The sequence below is a fragment of the Ixodes scapularis genome, unplaced genomic scaffold (genome assembly GCF_016920785.2).
Source record: "Ixodes scapularis isolate PalLabHiFi unplaced genomic scaffold, ASM1692078v2 PGA_scaffold7__128_contigs__length_106722199, whole genome shotgun sequence".
In the NCBI taxonomy this organism is placed as follows: domain Eukaryota; kingdom Metazoa; phylum Arthropoda; class Arachnida; order Ixodida; family Ixodidae; genus Ixodes; species Ixodes scapularis.
Window position 1 is genome coordinate 27781246 of NW_024609882.1, and position 17309 is coordinate 27798554.

At 46.6% G+C, this 17309-nt stretch overlaps 1 protein-coding gene and 1 non-coding gene across 2 annotated transcripts; both read right to left on the reverse strand.

The window, feature by feature from the left end:
• Positions 1 to 1237: 1237 nt before the first annotated feature.
• Positions 1238 to 5191, reverse strand: LOC8027394. Its single transcript, XM_029973642.4, has one exon. The coding sequence runs from the start codon at positions 4988 to 4990 to the stop codon at positions 4415 to 4417; it is 576 nt and encodes a 191-aa protein (XP_029829502.1). The 5' UTR covers positions 4991 to 5191; the 3' UTR covers positions 1238 to 4414.
• A 419-nt stretch (positions 5192 to 5610) lies between these two features.
• On the reverse strand, positions 5611 to 5713 carry LOC8027395. Its single transcript, XR_003917550.1, has one exon. It is a non-coding gene; the product is annotated as a U6 spliceosomal RNA (small nuclear RNA).
• Between the last annotated feature and the right edge of the window lie 11596 nt (positions 5714 to 17309).

Sequence of the window (17309 nt, forward strand, 5' to 3'; positions counted from 1 at the left end):
TTAGTTCAAGGGAAAATATGCAGTCTGACATTATTCAGCCCGAACTGGTAGGTGCTCGAACTTTCAAAGAAATTCTGTGAAGTTGGTCGACCAACAGCTATGTGAAGGTGCAAACAACACAAAAACACATCAAAAACTCTTAGTATTTTAGACAAAACCCCGTGACAGGAGGAAAGGAAGGACAACACACCGCAAAGAGTTCGTGTTGTCCTTCCCTTTCCCCGTCTCAGGGTTTTGTCTGAAATGTTAAACCTTCGCCGACTTGTTTCCGCCCTAACCTTTTGTTCATAAAAATCTTGTTTTACCTTATAGAAGCATGCCCACAACGTAATGGCATGCAGCTGGGTGTACTAGCCCTACTCGTAGAGGCCTTTAGCCTTTCTAGGCACACCTGAACCCTCCTGAGTAGATATGGAGATTGTAATTATTATCGAACAGAACATAAGGACTCAAGTGAGCTGGTATATACTGAACATTTTTAAACGCTCTCCTTCTTTCTCTTAGTGGCAACTTTTGTACTCCTCAGTTTCAGGTTGCTTCAAAACCATTATTAAAGCGAAAGCCTTACTTGTTTTACTGAGCGAAAAAGCGTAGAAAAAGCCGACAAAAACACGACTGCGTGATGCGCACCGCTCAATGGGCAACCCTACTTGTCCCATTATCGTGGCGTTGTCCTTGTGGTCGTCCTAGACCCTAGGACGACCTCATTTGTCACATTACATGAAAAACAAGCGGCGGCGGTGTTGTTGTGCCCGAAAGATGGCCATAAAATTATGTCACCAAGCGTCATCAGCATGATGGCATCATTTGTCATCAGCGTGATGTCACCGGCAGAGCGTTGTGTGCAAAAGGTGCGCTTCGGACTTCATCTCTGCTCAGTGTGTGCTTCGTGCAATGGACTGGGAGGCAACCGCGTCTACATCTATAGCCTCGACAGCAACCGCATCGTCGACATCTATGGCGGCTTCCGCAGGCAAACGTGGACACCCACGCAAATATGCCACAGGCTCCTTAAGTGTCCTCCTCTAGGCGTCGTTCTCTACGTCATCCTTGAGGTCGTCTTAGACGTCAACCTCTAGGCATCGTTCTCAACGTCGTCCTTAAGATTCTCCTGGAGGTTGTCCTAGCAGTCGTCCTATGCCACTTTGCAAACACACCTTGACCATGTTGTACACTGGCATATCAGAGCACAGAATTTGCTCATTGTTCCTGTATAAGCACACACACAAAGAAAAGGTCAATGCTGTACTCTAAATATATTTAATTGAAAACTTTATATATAAAATATTTAAAACACTGGAAAACAGTGCTGTAAAGATACCGCCCCAAGGACGCCAACATTTGTAACATCTCGGACCTTGTTTGCATAGATTGCTTCAGAACAAATTCTTCAAATGTATATGTCTGCACCATTTGCCATTCAAAAGTCGTGCCAATAGGTTCTATAATAAGAGATGCACATGTGTAAAGAAAAATCTAGATGCCAGACTAAGTTATCAAATTGATTCGTGACATCTGCTGTAACGGACACTGGACTTCGAGAATCTTTTCAGGGCTGATCTGTAGATTGTGCTGATCAAATCATACCAGGCATGACATTTGATAGAGCCGTATCGGGTCACATGCTAATAGTTAGATGCCCTGGCGAACAGTTAGCCAGGGTTACATGAGTGAAGTCAGTAAAGGCACGTTTGTGGTAGAGACCATATAGGTTGCGTGTAGTCTTTGGCCAGAAAATACAGATAACAAGGTGAACGCACTATGCAATCTTTCGAGGCTAAAAAAAGTCGCCTGCGTCAGAACACCAATAACACGACAAGCAGTACCGTTTCTTTGCAGCCACAACACGCAATGCCCGTGAACAAAGTATGAAGGAAAAGAGATCCTGCAAAATAACAGTAGAAGCCATCCGGAGACACTATAAAGAACCTCCATAAATGGGACAAGGCTCAAAAAGAGGAACTCGGAGCAGACTGTGGTAACCCGTGAGAAGGCTTCCTTGGTTTGTTTTTCACATCCAGTGCTTGGCACAAGAAAGCCGAGAGTAATTAATGCACATATGCCCATGCAGTAAAACCATTGTCGTAATAAAAAAGCTGCCGTTCGTAGGACGACACTGTCGATCGGAATCCACACCATGAGAAATTCACGTCATGTGAAAAAATGTTAGAAATGCCTGCTACCACTATCAACTTCATTGCGAAAGGCAGTAAAGATCACAGGTTTGTCGTTGAAGGCACTTCATGCGGTATTGGCAAAACCATCGTATGGCCGAGTAAATGAAAAACCACCATGGCGTGTCAGTAACAATAATATGCATGCCAATCAAGGCACACCAACCTCTACTTTCTATGCATAAAATGACTTAATTAGGCTGCAGAAAAAAACGGCGAGAGCATTCAAGTCGAAAGGGGTGAGGAATGCAGCGTTTGTACAAGAGATTGCACAGGAGATAAGGTAATGCAGACTGTGTTGACAGTCGAGTATGCATGCCAAGGTACGGCTTGATCTTCGACCAACTGCTGCTATTAGCAGGCCTCTGCATTTTCTTCTCCGAGTTGTTTGAGATAAAATAAGATTATCTAGACACCGAGCACAGCCGTGGTGAAGTGCTCCGACAAGATAGAGAATACAGTCCCCAATTTTTCTCCTCTCATGATGTTGTTTGGGGACACTAACAACAGAGCTATTGGAGAACTAAGGTTGGAATTGGTTTTCCTCACTTGAGAGAGCACAATACCATGTAGATGGTCTTATCATCACCCATACTAAAGCAGCTTAGAATCTAACATATCTCGTATTTTGCCATATAACCTAGGGTACCTAAGCTGGAGGTTCATAATCAGCAGCCATGCATAAGAGAAATCCCACTGGAAGACGCATGCTTAAACTTTCAACATCAACAATGAGACTTTGTGTAGTTTTGAGGATAAAATAAAAACAGATCTTGAAGTAGGAGTTAATCATTGATGGCTCGTAGTCTATCATCCCTGCAAGTACTTACAGAGCTTCCAAGTCATGACACCAACCATCTCTGTTCTCAGCAGCGTACTGGACCGAATCATGGCTGCAAGGTGGCTTCAAAAGGTGGTGGGCTAATGTCATGTGACAAAGGTTGTGGCAGAAGTGCTTTGCTAGCCAACTTGCAATGGTCAGTGCTTAATCTCATTAACCCTCCTCTTATCCCCTTTCCATTTAACCTCCCCAATGGCAGCCACAGCAACACGTAGAAACACGCGGCCGCAGACAAGGCATTGCAAGCTTGTCAATAAGTCACACAACTTTCTCCTATCCTACCGATTTCTTCTCCTCTCTCTCTCTTTCTCTCGACAATGCACTTGTCACATGGATTGCTGCAAGCACAGCATAGGCACAACAAATCTTCTGATCCAGCTTCCCTGGTCGACAGTGATCCAAATGTTTCTTACGAGGACTGTTTGCCAGCGCAGTTCACACAACCATGTTTGTGACTTGACTACAGCTGCATGGTGGTGAATTGCTTCAATTGTAATGGCAGGCAGCACCCTGCATCGTCTTATCTTAACAAGTACTGCAGTCAAAGCTTCAAGTGCTACCGTCTTGCTTCAGAATCTATCTTATTTGCATGAGCTCTTGGGCAGCAGGAGCACATACCAAGGTTACGACCTTGTGCCCGCAGCCTTCACTGTGGTATATGTTATGGTGACCGTTGGTTACAACAGAAACTGCCAATCTAATGTGTTTAAGCTGCTCATGTAATCAACCATTAAGCAACTATAATAGAGAAGTAGACATAAGATGAAACCAAAAAATATAAATTTAAGACTTTTCACCTTTTCATTCAAAAGAGTGCAATTAAATTCCCAACTTTTGTCGGGTCAGCCCAGAAATACTTCTCGAATAAAACTACTTCAACCACTAATCAAATCAGCGGACGTTGCATATCCTACCACCACTATTAACGAGGAAAACCAGGTAGGCAGCAGGGCACAAAAATACAGCATATGTGACAAAATGGTCAGATGCAACCTTTTGACATGGTATGTGCCATCAAGGTTGAAAACCTAACTTTGCAAGAGGTGCTAGCCCCCAAACAACTTGATGTATGTCACGTGACAACCAGCTACACATTCTTACAAACGAGACCCACGGTTGCGTAGCGCAGCTGAGAAGCAGACTCCGGGCAATTCACAGAGCATGACACTGCGCATGTGCAGTGCCCACCACCACAGCCAATCAGGGCCACCGCAACGTATGACGCCACGACAGGAGGCAGGCAGTCACGAAACACGACCGGCACTCGCCGACTTTTGCGGAAACGGAAGTCCCCGGCCACTTTCACCGCGGAACAAGGCAACACGACGGACGAACTTTCACGACTCGGAACAACAAGAAACGGGTCACTGACACGGCCGCATATTCCGGCACATACTTCTCACTTGCTCGGCGGCTCAAACTGAGCGTCTAGCAGCGCGATCTGCCGCGACATGGCCTCGTACCTCTGCTTCGATTCGACCAGCTGGCTGTCGAGCAGCGACATCTCGGCGGGATCCTCCTGATCCTCGCAGTCCCTTTGAGTTTCGATCCTGGCTTGAGTCACCTCCTGCGTCGCCTGCTTGAGTTCGCTCTCTTCCTTCCCCAGGTTTTCTTCCAACGCTTGAATTCGGTTTCGAAGGGCAGACACCTCGCCTTCGGCACGCTTCAATTGTACGTTGGTGATGTTGTGCAGTTCGTTGGCGATCACCCTGAACCGCATCAAGGTGCCCGAACTGAAGATGGAGCCGCCGAAGGCGAGGCCGGGGTAGCCTGCGCTCGGCTGGCGGTTGTTGCGTCGGTTCCTTTCGGCGATTACCTGTTCGGTCTGGATGCTCGAGCAGCGGAGCTGGGAGAGTTCGTCAGATTCGGCGATGTCGGGATCGGCGCTGCCTTCGGCCGGGGGTCGGACGGAGGGCCTCTCAGAGCCGTCCGCTGCCCGGTCTGGGCTTGGCGTCGCTGTAGCGCGCTTGCTCATCGTTTACGTCGGCCGATTGTTGTCATGATGCCGTTGGACGGCTCCGACGGGGCGGATGATGTTTGCTGGGGATCGTCATGGCAGCCGCCGCTCCCTTATATGGAGCATTCCGTCGCTTTACGAAGTTGGAGCCGATAACCCCCCGGAGAAAAAATGCACGGAAAGTGAAAAAAAAAATGTGGGTCGGCTCGGATCGGCTCGGTTCTCGGATCGCTCTTTTCGAGCAATCCGGTGCAATTTTTACGGTGGCCAGACTGACAGATGATTGCTGCTAAATCTACGATACTTTTATTAATGCAATATAAATACGTTTACTTTAAACTACCCAAATAATTTGTTCCCCTTGGGAGTATTTTATTAAACCATCGGGTAGCCATATATATTCATTTCTTCACATTTATTTCTAAATTAGCCCAGATCCAGGTCGATATGAGATTTTATGCAGCGTTTGCGTCTGAAACGGGCGCTGTGCTGCGACATAGTTGAGTCATAATCAGCGTTAGAAGAGAAATACAGCAAGTTTTTTTTGGTGGAAATAAAGGAACATATAATCTCGTCTTGCCACCGGGACGAAAATTGACTGGGTCATATTATAATTTGGTAATAGGTAAAAAAAGAAAAAAAATGTGGAACGCTTCACGATTTTGCGTGTCATCCTTGCGCAGGGGCCATGCTAATCTTCTCTGTATCGTTCCAATTTTAGTATATGTACTTTGGAAGTACATACCACACTGTCCCGCTACCAACTTATAAGGCATGCTTTTTGCTGCCCCATTCGGATCGGTGACCTGAAAACAGATGCGGGTTTTGCATGTTTTTCATATTTATTTTTTAAGTGTAAACTAAGAGATAAGTGTAAATTTGTATTTTTATCATAGCATCACATTTGGCTTTCATGAGTTTTCCAATGTACGTTAAGAAACGTTCAATGTATGCAACTTTTAGCTTTCACCATTGATGTGCTGAGTCTTTCCAGGCATCCGCGCCGCGCACATTGATCGAGTTGTCAACGGCTGTGGTTTCACAATTTCACTTGAGTAAGGTGGCTTGCAAAGTGGATAAAATAGAATTGTAACCCCCTGAAAACACAAATAGAAAAAAAAGAAAGAAGAAAAAGCAGCATTGGCTACGTGCGCGAACTACAGGGGGCGCTTTTCTAGCTATCATCATCATCGTTTGTGACATAGCGAGTAGGAGAGAGCAGACGACACGGCACAGATTTCTGGGCTCGTCAGCTAGCTTTATGTGTTCGGATAATGTCACAAAACCTATATTTCACCTTTTTTTTCGGTTTTTGAGGTATGGCATTTTATAATTGCTTGAAGGCGTGAGTACTGAAGGCTCGGGGAAACTGAATTGGTGTACAGGTGATGTAACGTCATTTTGCCGCTAAATTTAGCGGGGAAACTGAATTGGTCGCCAGGTTCAGTGATGTCAAATCACGTGGCATCAAATTACCCGCTAAATTTAGCGAGGAAACTGAATTGGTGTATAGGTCATGTGACGTCAATTTTTCCGCTAAATAAAGCGGGGACGCAGATTTGGTCTCTAGATCCAGTGACGTCAGGTCACGTGACACCAAATTGTTCGCTAAATTTAGCGGGTAAAGCATTTCATGCTTTAAAAACCTAAACTTGGTCCGCAGGCTGCCGTATGAGTGCTATCCAGCAACTGTCGTATTTCACTTGGACTGAAGCGTCGGTATCGGTAAGCTTTATTAGCCAAAGCAAATGTGCGACGCCGCGCAAGTGGACAGCGCGCCCGTGCGCATGCCAACATGACGTCCTACACTTTGGTGACAGCAAAACAATGTTTTCTACAGAATGTTCCAGAGATCAAACGAAATCGGAGACGTCGATAACAACCGTGACGTGACGCACGCGGCTCTATCTGTTATGTCAAGCTCGAAGTTGCTTTGCGTTTGCTTTTTTTTAAAAACATTTAAATAGGCAAAGCGACTCGGCTGTATTACAATAAGAACTTATAAAGACTTCATACACCTTTATAAACATAAATAACCGTTGTCTATCGGCATATAAGCAAGAATATTCAAGACATTGATTATAATGCAATTAAATGCAAAGGCGCAAGCGAGCTGGACAGGAATGAGGAACATAATCCCTGGAGAGGGGGACAAGAGGAACCAAGGACAAAACGCGACGGAAAAAAATTCGCCTGGTCCGGTCCGGACCAGGCGGATTTTTTCGGTCGTGCACCAGTCACTTAGCTGTGTTTGGAGATTTGTGTTTGTCCATTGTTCCTCTTGTTACCTTTCTTCAGGGATTATTTTCGTCATTCTTGTCCAGCTCGCCTGCACCTTTGCATTTAGTCGCATTATAATCAAGCACTAGAGAAAACCAGCCTTCTGCGTTAAGTTTTTATTTCGAACTCTTTTTGTTCACGTTCCGCCCATTGAAAGGCATGCGGGAAGCGCCTCAGCTCGCACCTCGCATCGCTGCGCCACAATGTTCTTCCGCAGCAAAAAGGTCGCCTGCTTTCATTGCTGTCACCATGGCAACGAACGCCGAATTACCTTTTCGGACGGCGCGTGTTTCACTGGGGAGCGTGTTAACCCACCCCCGCCTACGTTCGCGCTCTTCGCGGCGACAGTCTGCGGCTGCTCGTTACAAAACTATTAAACTTTGGTTAGCAGAGGGCGTTCGGAAAATCGGCGTTCGTTGCCATGGTGACGGCGATGAAAGCAGACGGCCTTTATGCGGCGGAAGAACATTGCGGCGCAACACTACGAGGTGCGTGCTGAGGCCCTTCCCGCGTGCTTTTCAATAGGCGGAGCGCGAACAAAAAGAGTTCGAATTGAGGACTTAACTCAAAAAACGCTCTTTTTTTTTGTCTTAAGGGCTTCATATTTTGACAAGCCTTACACAAAAAGCATGTTTCCAGACCGGAGTTTAGAAATAGTTTGTTTTACAACAACATTGATTTGAAGTATCAATATGCCAACTAATGTGCGTCTTTATCTGTAGCCTTCTCTTTTTTCATAAACCGAAACAAACTAGCTTACGTTGTTCTTTTCTTTTTTTAATGAGCCTGAACGACGAACCGACTCCAACTTGCAAGGAGACAAAGGCCCCGGAAGAGACCTTGCCTGAGGGCCCACGCGGAGGCACCGAACAAAAAGAAACAGGCAGAAAGAGGGGGCCCTTTTGGAGGACTGCAGGTGGGTGTCCGAGCATCCTGCGGAAGACGCGCTATGGTCCATGCCCGTGGTGCAAGTGTTTGCTGCGTTACACACACTGCAAATAATATTTCTTTAGAGTATTTTCACCAATAAACGATGTCCAGGACTGCTTTAGTTAGCTTGATTGTGCATGACAAAGTTTAACATCGTGTAGCCACAAAATCAAGGCAATACGTGCTTAGTCCAATATTTAATTTTGTTTTTCAGTTCAATGTTGCGGTCATATAGATTTTTTTCCCCTTGAGCGCCCGGTATTTGCTCCAAAATAGTTATTCCCCTAGAAAATAAAATAAATCGTTCTTCTTCAACAAAAAAACTTTAGAAATGTAGTTGACTGATTCGATAACAAAGCGCCTGTCCTGTGTGTGTGTGTTTTTCTATATTCGCCCCGACCGCGTTTGCCCACACCAGGTGTGGGCACTGCGCGTGCGCAGAGACCGAATCCGCGCGAAGTGGAGCGTCCGCGCATGCGCAGTGCCGTCGACAGCGGCACCGCAGTTGCATGACGTCAGGGCCGTGCCTTGGTCTATACTTTGTTCCAGCATAAGTCCAGACGCAGCCAACGCTACGAGGTAATGAGATTAATAAAGCAGCGTCAACAGCGCAAGTCACCAGACTTTCCCTGTTTATGATTGGTTCAGCGATGACAGAACACGCAGAGAAATATGACGAACACAATGACAGTACGCTTATGAGGCTGCCTGATTGGTCCCATCAGCTCGTAGCGTCGGCTGCGCCTGGACATAAAGCGGCACTAATGTGCTCGTTTTATTGCCATAACTCAATCCACAAGCCCAAAGTATTAAAAAAGAACTGGAATTACATTTATGCGCGACCGATATGCATATTTAAAAGATGAGTGCCAAACTCACCGTTGTCGTAAAACGCTAGATGGCGCTACCGAACCTTGTTAAATATAGGGAGGCTGTAGTGAGGGTGGGCGCAACTCAAAACCTGGAGAGCGTTTGCAATTTAATGGCGGCGCCTGAGGGAGAGGATTCGAGAAAGGATATGCGCCAGTGTTGCCTGCACGAGAGCAGGCGCCCGCTCTGTTGCAACTCTGTTGCTCCATGCGCCTTTCCTCCTCTCGCCTCCCATTGCAAGCAACGAACGCCTTGGCGCAGCCTCTCTCGCTTCCTTCTCGCTCCAACGTCGAGCGGAGTAAGCTAAGATGCCAGACAAGCAGCAACGTCCAAGATGGCGGAATTTACCATTTTTCGTGTTAAAAAAATACTTAACCTATCGCAACAAAACTGGTGGCTATGGAAAAGTAATCATTTATACATTGTGTAAATTATTCAAGCACCTTAATGGGCTTTTACGACCTGAGTTAGGAAAGAAAACGACCCTTTGCCCCATAGACTCCCAGCAAAATTTAGCAATTAAATGGCGTCCATGTCCCGTGATCGCCGATCTAGCAGTTGCACCCACCTTCACTTGAGCCTCCCTAGTTAAATATGGTCGCCCGCTCGTCCACGCGGGAATCCATTGCTCGCGAGTGGCTGACAAGCGTCATCCGTCGTAGTGACAAATGCGCCTTGTGCGCGTGCACAATTGGCCATCTTCTCTCCCCCCCCCCTTTCTCACTACAACGCCTACAACAAGAACACGACCATATTCAGCAAGGTTCGGGAGCGCCATCTGTCGTTCTTCGACAACGGTAAGTGTCGCAATTGTTGATTAATTTTTTTTTATATGCAAATCAACCGTGTGTGGCTGCGATTTCTAATTTTTTAGGATGCTTAGAGCTCGTAGATGGAGTTATGGCCATAAAATGAAGATCCCAAAAAGCACTTCAACTCCACCGTTTTCAGTCAAGAAGCATTCGATTTTCGAGGTTTGTCCAACGAGCAAATGGAGTCAATCAAGCTTCTTGGAATGCGCTAGCCTAGGTCACGGAATGTTTACTGTTTCTGTGCGTGCTCTACCGCCAACTGATCCAATCCAGGGCGAAGAATGCATCGTGATATTGCGTTGTTAATATCTGCGTTTGTGTGTGCGTGTTTTTTTTTTTTTTGCATGTATCTTTTGGCGTAAAATATATCGTATGAATGACCTCCCCCGAGAGATCGCCCATCCCGTTTTCTGGCTAATTACTTATAGGCTAAAAAATCCGAAGCATCGACCACCCCAGACTCTCGACGGATCAATGTCGCGATCTGCGATATCGATACGTGTGACAAGCGAGCTCGGAGCAGGTTCTTGCCAGTCTATCGCACCATAAAACCCAAGCTTGCCGTGCCCGCGAGCTGCGTGCACGATGTCGGTTACCGTGACATGCAGGTTCGTAGCGGGTTTCCGCGTTTATCGCGCCGTGAAACGCAAAGCTGCTGTGTCCGCGATCTATCGTATCGGTTCCTGTGACACAGTAGTTCGTAGCGCGGGTTCCTGAATGGCTTTTTACACCGTGGAACGCGAATCTACTGTGTCAGTCGATTGCGGTATGCCAGTTCGCGCCATGTGGTTGATGGCGGGTGCCGTGGCCTTTTATCGGTTATTTTAATGCGATAGAGTTAAGGAGCACGTGTCGCAGAAACGCCGGCGACGGCATCGGCGGCGTTGTGACGGGAAAATCCTGACTGATCGATAAGATCATGGCGTCGCAGCCATATGACTTCGCGCGGGAATTTCAAACAGCCCAGAACAACCCAAACAACCAAGCGACGCTGCGTGGAGCACCTGATGACGCCTGGGGGAGAGAGAGTGCAGTGTTTGTATTCTTTGTGGCATTGTATCAGCACCATGCGTGACCGCTCAGTACCACCTAGAAGACAAGGCCTGCGCATGACGTGTCCTTAGTAGATCCCCGACCCGCACCAAGCGGCAAACATATGCAGGCTGAAGCTTGACGAGAGTATGAGCCGCATCACAACGGCTGTGTTCAAAATCTTACCCAAATGGATCTGAGTTACTCCGGTGGGTCGTGTCACGTGACAACACAGATTGAAAAACGCTGGACGCGAATAGGTTTTAGAACGCCAAGGTACAAACCCCTTACCCTGGAGTAAGATCGAGTAAATTTTGGAGCACGGCCAACTACGTCGCATTCACTGGCGGCCACAGCTGTGTGCTCGTCTGCTGAGCCAATACCACCTAGAACACAAGGCCTGCGCGTTTCCTCCTCTAAACGTCATCACTAGTAGATCCCCTAAGCGACCCCTAGCTAGCCCGGATAAGCAACATCGTCTGCTACGTCGTCTGCAACATCGTCTGCTCCATTGACTGCTTCAGTGGTTTGTGTAGCAGATAATAAAACAGATGCTCATGCCGAGTGTTTCTCGCTATACCATACGATAAAGTTAGACGTTCACGTGGAGCGTCAAATGCATGAGTGAAAATGCCTTACTGCTGTGCGAAGGGCTGCAAAGCCCTTCGCTGGGCGCTGGACGCTGGCACTGGACGCTATTTTTGAGAACGCTGTTTATACTCCGTTCATTCCTAAGCAGAGAGCGCAGCCAATGCCACAAGCACGAGAGCTCGAGGTCGCTGCTTTGAAGCGGTCTTCGGCAGAACGAGCGCGCGCTCTAGAAATGCTCGTCTCAAAGCCAGGAGCGCGTGCTAGCCGGCGCTCCTGGCCGAGGGAGTGTTCGCATGCAGGTTACAAATGAACTGGAAGCTCGCTATCAGCTCGCGCTCAGCAGTCGCGCACGCAGCTGTGGCCGCAAGTGAATGCGACGTAGTTGGCCGTGTTCCAAAGTTTACTCGATCTTACTCCAGGATAAGGTGTTTATACCTTGGCGTTCTAAAACCTACCCGCGTCCAGCGTTTTTCAATATCTGTGTTGTCACGTGACACGACCCGTCGGAGTAACTCGGATCCATTTGGGTAAGATTTGGAACACAGCCGTAGTTCTGAAGCGCCCCATATATACTCTCGTCAAGCTTCGGGGTGTTTGCCGCATGGGGCGGGTCGGGGATCTACTAACGAAACGTCATGCGCAGGCCTTGTCTTCTAGGTGGTATTGGCTGAGCGCGAGCTGACAGCGAGCTTCTAGTTCATTTGCAACGTGCATGCGAACACTCCCTCGACCGCAGGAGCGCGAGCTAGCCGCGCTCCTGGCTTTGAGACGTGCATTTCTAGCGCACGCGCTCGTTCTGCCGAAGAACGCTTCAAAGCAGCGACCTCGAGCTCTCGTGCTTGTGACATTGGCTGCGTTCTCTGCTTAGGAATGAACGGACTATAAACAACGCCCTCAAAAATGGCGTCCAGTGCCAGCGTCCAGCGCCCAGCGAAGGGCTTTGCAGCCCTTCGCACAGCAGTAAGGCATTTTCACTCATGCATTTGACGCTCCACGTGGACGTCTAACATCATCGTACGCTATAGCAAGAGACACTCAACATGACCATCTGTTTCATTATCTGCTACACAAACCACTGAAGCAGGCGATGCAGCAGACGGCGTAGCAGAGGATGTTGCTCATCCGGGCTAGCTAGGGGGCGCTGGGGGGATCTATATACTAGTGATGACGTTTAGAGGAGGAAACGCGCAGGCCTTGTGTTCTAGGTGGTATTGGCACGCTGCACGAATGCTCGCGGCAACCGAGGCGTAGTCGAACGCGGGGAGCTCGCGCATGTGTTTCCCAGTGTGCAGGGATTCCGCAGCTTCCAACCGAGGACACGCTTTCGAAAGGGGTTCTGATAGCGGGCGTCTCGACCGGGAGTTTAAGCCGGTGATTCGTTGGCCGGCACTTTGACCAGGAGAACCACACTGACGACGTCGTTCTTCTGGATGTAGGCACGTAGATCTCCAGATTTCAGTAGCGCCCAGAGCGAGCAAATTCGGATATGTTTGGTCGCGTTCTAACTTCACACCATTACGAACTTAAAACATGAAAGGAATGCGTTCTTCTACAGCTTCTTGATAGGACACCAAAGGCGCCAGCTGCGTTTTTATTTCGCTGATTTGAACATTTGTTAGTTCTTTTGTGATGGCTGATGCTCATTTAGCACGCATGCACAGACAGACGCAGTGGCTCGTGCTTTATCAGACGCTATAAAGCGCCGCTTTATAGCAAGCAGTGCGCGGTCGCGTCTCGTGGACGCCACAGCGCTTCCTGGCTGGGTGAAGAACGCAGAGCGTTTAGAACAGATGCGATGGAAGCGTTTCGAGGTTTGAAGGACGAACCATAGCTTGCCTAGCTTCGCTGCGAATTATTATTATATGTTTTTTTTTTTCGAAGGACCTTCAGGCCGGCATTTCGACTTCGATTGCGCGTGCGCTCGTGCGGCAGAGACGTTCCATTTTGTCGCGTGCACGCGGGCTCAAGGAACCTCAGTGTGTCGTTCTATATTACCATCGCAACCGACAGATTCGAACAGTTGGCAGTTTCCTTGGAACAGTTCGTCCTCATTGATGTTGGCGCGTTAGACCACACGTCAGCTTCAACAGCAGTCCAAGCCCCAAATTCGCACACTCGAGGTGGCACTACTTTATTGAGTGGAGTGCGCGCGAACCTGAGGACACATACCGGCACGAGATCTGTTCTTCCGCCGTCTTTGTCGTTCCATGGGCAAGCGGTGCGTTTGGTACGTATTCTTCCGGTAGCGTCTGTGTTTCGCGTCTTTGGTCAGTCGCTTTTTGTGCGTGTGTGTGTGAACGAACTAGGAAGCGGGACTGTCAACAGACTTGCGGAGTCATGTTTATTGGGACAATCGACGACTCACAAGACATCGGCGTTTTGAATGACTGCCAGAGGACATCGACAACCAGGTTAGTTTCTCCTGGTTCAGATTTGACGAGTGAACCATTTTAGATCATTCAGGAATAGATCCAAGCGTCGCGCCTATGGCGGCTAGTTTGGGAACTAAATCGAGTGATGTACACAAACATGAATGTATTGTTTGTGTATCTGACGCAGGCGCTCGACTGACTTTGCCGTACGTCGCGTCAGCGCTTGGCTGATGGTAGTCACACTAATCTGTGTAACACAATCGAAGACGAATTCCAGCCGAACGCTGATGACGCAGCACTCATGTCCAATCCGCACTCCGCGTTCAGTCGAGAAAGATGACGTCCATCTTGATAACGGCCTGTCCACAGGCCTCATACCGGTAAACACCGAGCTGTGTGGAAAAGAGGCTGGACACAGCGCCTCAGAGTTTGATCTCCTTGCAATACCGATGGGAACATACTAAAATACAAAAAGGCAAGACCTAATTTATTTTATATTATTTTATTGTTAGAAAGGTCAATTTTGAGAATGTTCCCACGGAGAGTGTGCTTCATTCCGTTGCGTTGATTTGAACTGAAAAAAAAAGCCAATCGCCTTTATGAATTGCCTAATGTCAACCATCTTAAAAAAAAAAAAAATCGAAAACGTGCGTCGGATGTTTACGCGAAAACTAAGTACAACGAATGCAATACGAACGTTCGGAAGGTTACATGCCTGTTGGCATTCGCTATACGTGGCATCCTAGTACGTAGTAATACAGTCCGCGAAAGGGAAGTTTTTTGCGGGCGAGCAAGACATGCCAACTGGCACTGATTTCGTACTGTTCGATTCAGGCAGTCATTTGGAAGCAGCACTCTGACGCGGTTTAGAAACGAAGCTTGGAAGTTTCTACCCAGGGCCTCCTGCTTTGCCCTTAGCAAAAAGAGGCCGTACTTCAAACGAAGTTGAAATATATTTAGTACGAATATTCATTTTGTATTTATTCTGTATTATTTTGGCCGCATTCGAAATACGCGCGTAATGTATTCAAAATACATTATAAATATGAATCAAAAAAATTTTAGGTATACCAAAGATTTTATTCCTTCACACTCAAGATGCCATTTGTGGATAAAAACCGGTTACACAATTTTTTTTTTATTTTCGATTTTTTCAGCAAATGGTGTCCCTGTGGTATTTGAAGGCACTACTAAATACATCTCACAAAGCCACATTAGAAACGAACACAAACACAAACACCATGACGCACTGAAGAGCTCATTCACAGTTCCGTTGGCTGCTCTAGAGCCTTATATAGCCTACATATTGAAGGTAATAATTTTTTCGGTGACCGCCTCTGCGCTTATTAAGGTTACAAGTATTCGATCTTCTCCTCGGGAGTCTGTCAAGGGGGAAACAGTGTTTTGAAGTTCGTGGACAATATCTCTTACTAAAAGGCATTGGTACAACTAATAACAATTCGGCACAGTCCCTAAAACAATATCCACACAAACGGCTCATAAAATACATGTTGTTGCATCTCTGCGTAGCACCACTCAGGGCGAAGCGAATCAAGGCAGTTTCTTCACTTTAAAATACTGTAAACGACTTTATTTTCGTGAGGACCTAATTCTCGCAAAGTTGGCAAATCGCCTACAATTCCGAAAGTAGGTCCCGTGAACAATTCCGGCAAAATGTAAAAACATTAAAATCTATATTGCGATCCCAGCGCGTCGCGAAAATTAGAATTTGCGAATTATTCCAAAACTCCAACTTTGACCTAAATCGCGAAATATTGAGCCCGCAAAAAATAAATATTTTACAGTAGTTGTTTTGCCTTTCCTTTTTAGTAGTTGACTATTTAATATGGTAGTTAATGCATGTCACTGTATTAAAGTCACTATTCACATCACGTACAATGGTGAGTATACATGTTCAGTGAACTAACATTGTGCTAACAAAACCACGCCAAACGTCTCTGTTCACAGCACCTGCTGAAGCTTTCCAGCATCAGCAAATGTTGTGGTTGTAGTTCCCGAACTCCGTTTGTGATTGGTGTGCAAGGAACTGATCAGGTGTGTTCTTGATAGAAAAAAGGAAACAATAACATAAACTGGGCTGATTTATCAGTGCGATGCTGCGCAATTCAATTGCCAAGCTAATCAAATGTATTTAGGCGCTTCAGTGTACTCCATATCTGCTTGAAGTGAACTTCAGAAGGGGAGCTTTTAAATATCTTGGTAGTTTAAGTCAAACTACCAAAGTATTGCAGTCAAAAGGTACTTAGAGTATAACACAACAGTATTTACGATTTTCAGGTATTTTAAGAGTATTCTGCACGTATTCTTGATTGCTCCATTTTTTTAGGGTTGGAGTATATTTTGCATGAATTAAATAAATATTTCAAGAAATATATGTGAAAGGTATTTTGTGCCTATTAATTTAGTATTTACATATTTCAAAACGCATGAAGGGAACTTCAAATGTAGTTTAAGTAAAGGTATTTGAAAATGATTTTTAGAAGTATATTTTAGTACTAAGTAAGAAAAAAAGAAGTTTATATTTTCGGTATATTTTTCGTGTACTTTCAATTATGAATTGTATTTCAAATACACTCAAATCAGAATGTGGTATATTTCAAACGTATTAGTTTTCGCTAAGGGTGACCAGGGGGTGCTACGAAAAGGCACTTGTTAGGACTTGTTTTGGGCAGTACGAACTTGAGCATCTCAAACTGTCACACGTGTAGAAGTGTGCCTGCTCTGGTGCGGAACGCGATCTTGAGAAAAATTCAAAGAAACAACGGAAATCCGAACGCCATCGAAGCACACGTCAAAACAAAGCTAAGGCACTAAGGGCGTGAGCCAAAAAATGACGTTTCACGCTTTTCAAAAACAAAAACGCGCAGGACGTTAAACGTTTGACGTCCCCACCCAGATGTAAGAGCCGCGTGCCCTAGCGGTAGTGGCATGAATCTGCTGGCACTTTCGATTGTCTTGCGGCGTTGAATCTAGCCGATTTCTGACTTCCAGTGGTGTTTTCCCGTTCTTCAGCCCTACAGCGAAAGAAAAGGCCTCAGTGAAGGTGCCATATGTAGTACGAGGTCAAATTAGGTGAGCTTGTACTGCCCAACCTGAGGGCGCCACAGTTTGTTCACAGTTTCAGCGCAGCCTATTGACTCAATCAGTGCTAGCCGAAAAACCGATCACGGGACTTCATCTCTCCTCTGAACAGAGCGTGTTCATTTATTATTTCCGACGCCCTCTGGGGTCATCATCGGTGGCCGAGTGTGTTAGCTCACCGCAGCTCGGAGCACGTGGAGCGAAAACTCGCGGACCCAGGGATCCTGCAGTATACCTAATCCAAAGGCATCAACTGAAGGCGGTTGGCTCCCTGATTCCGAAATGCTACCCCGTTCCTCCAGATGCACTCTAGTTGTTAAAAGAAAAAAAAAAAGTGATAAGTTGTAC

Excerpts from the sequence above, each read along its gene's own strand:
- LOC8027394 (XM_029973642.4), bottom strand. The coding sequence starts at position 4,990 with ATGAGCAAGCGCGCTACAGCGACGCCAAGCCCAGACCGGGCAGCGGAC.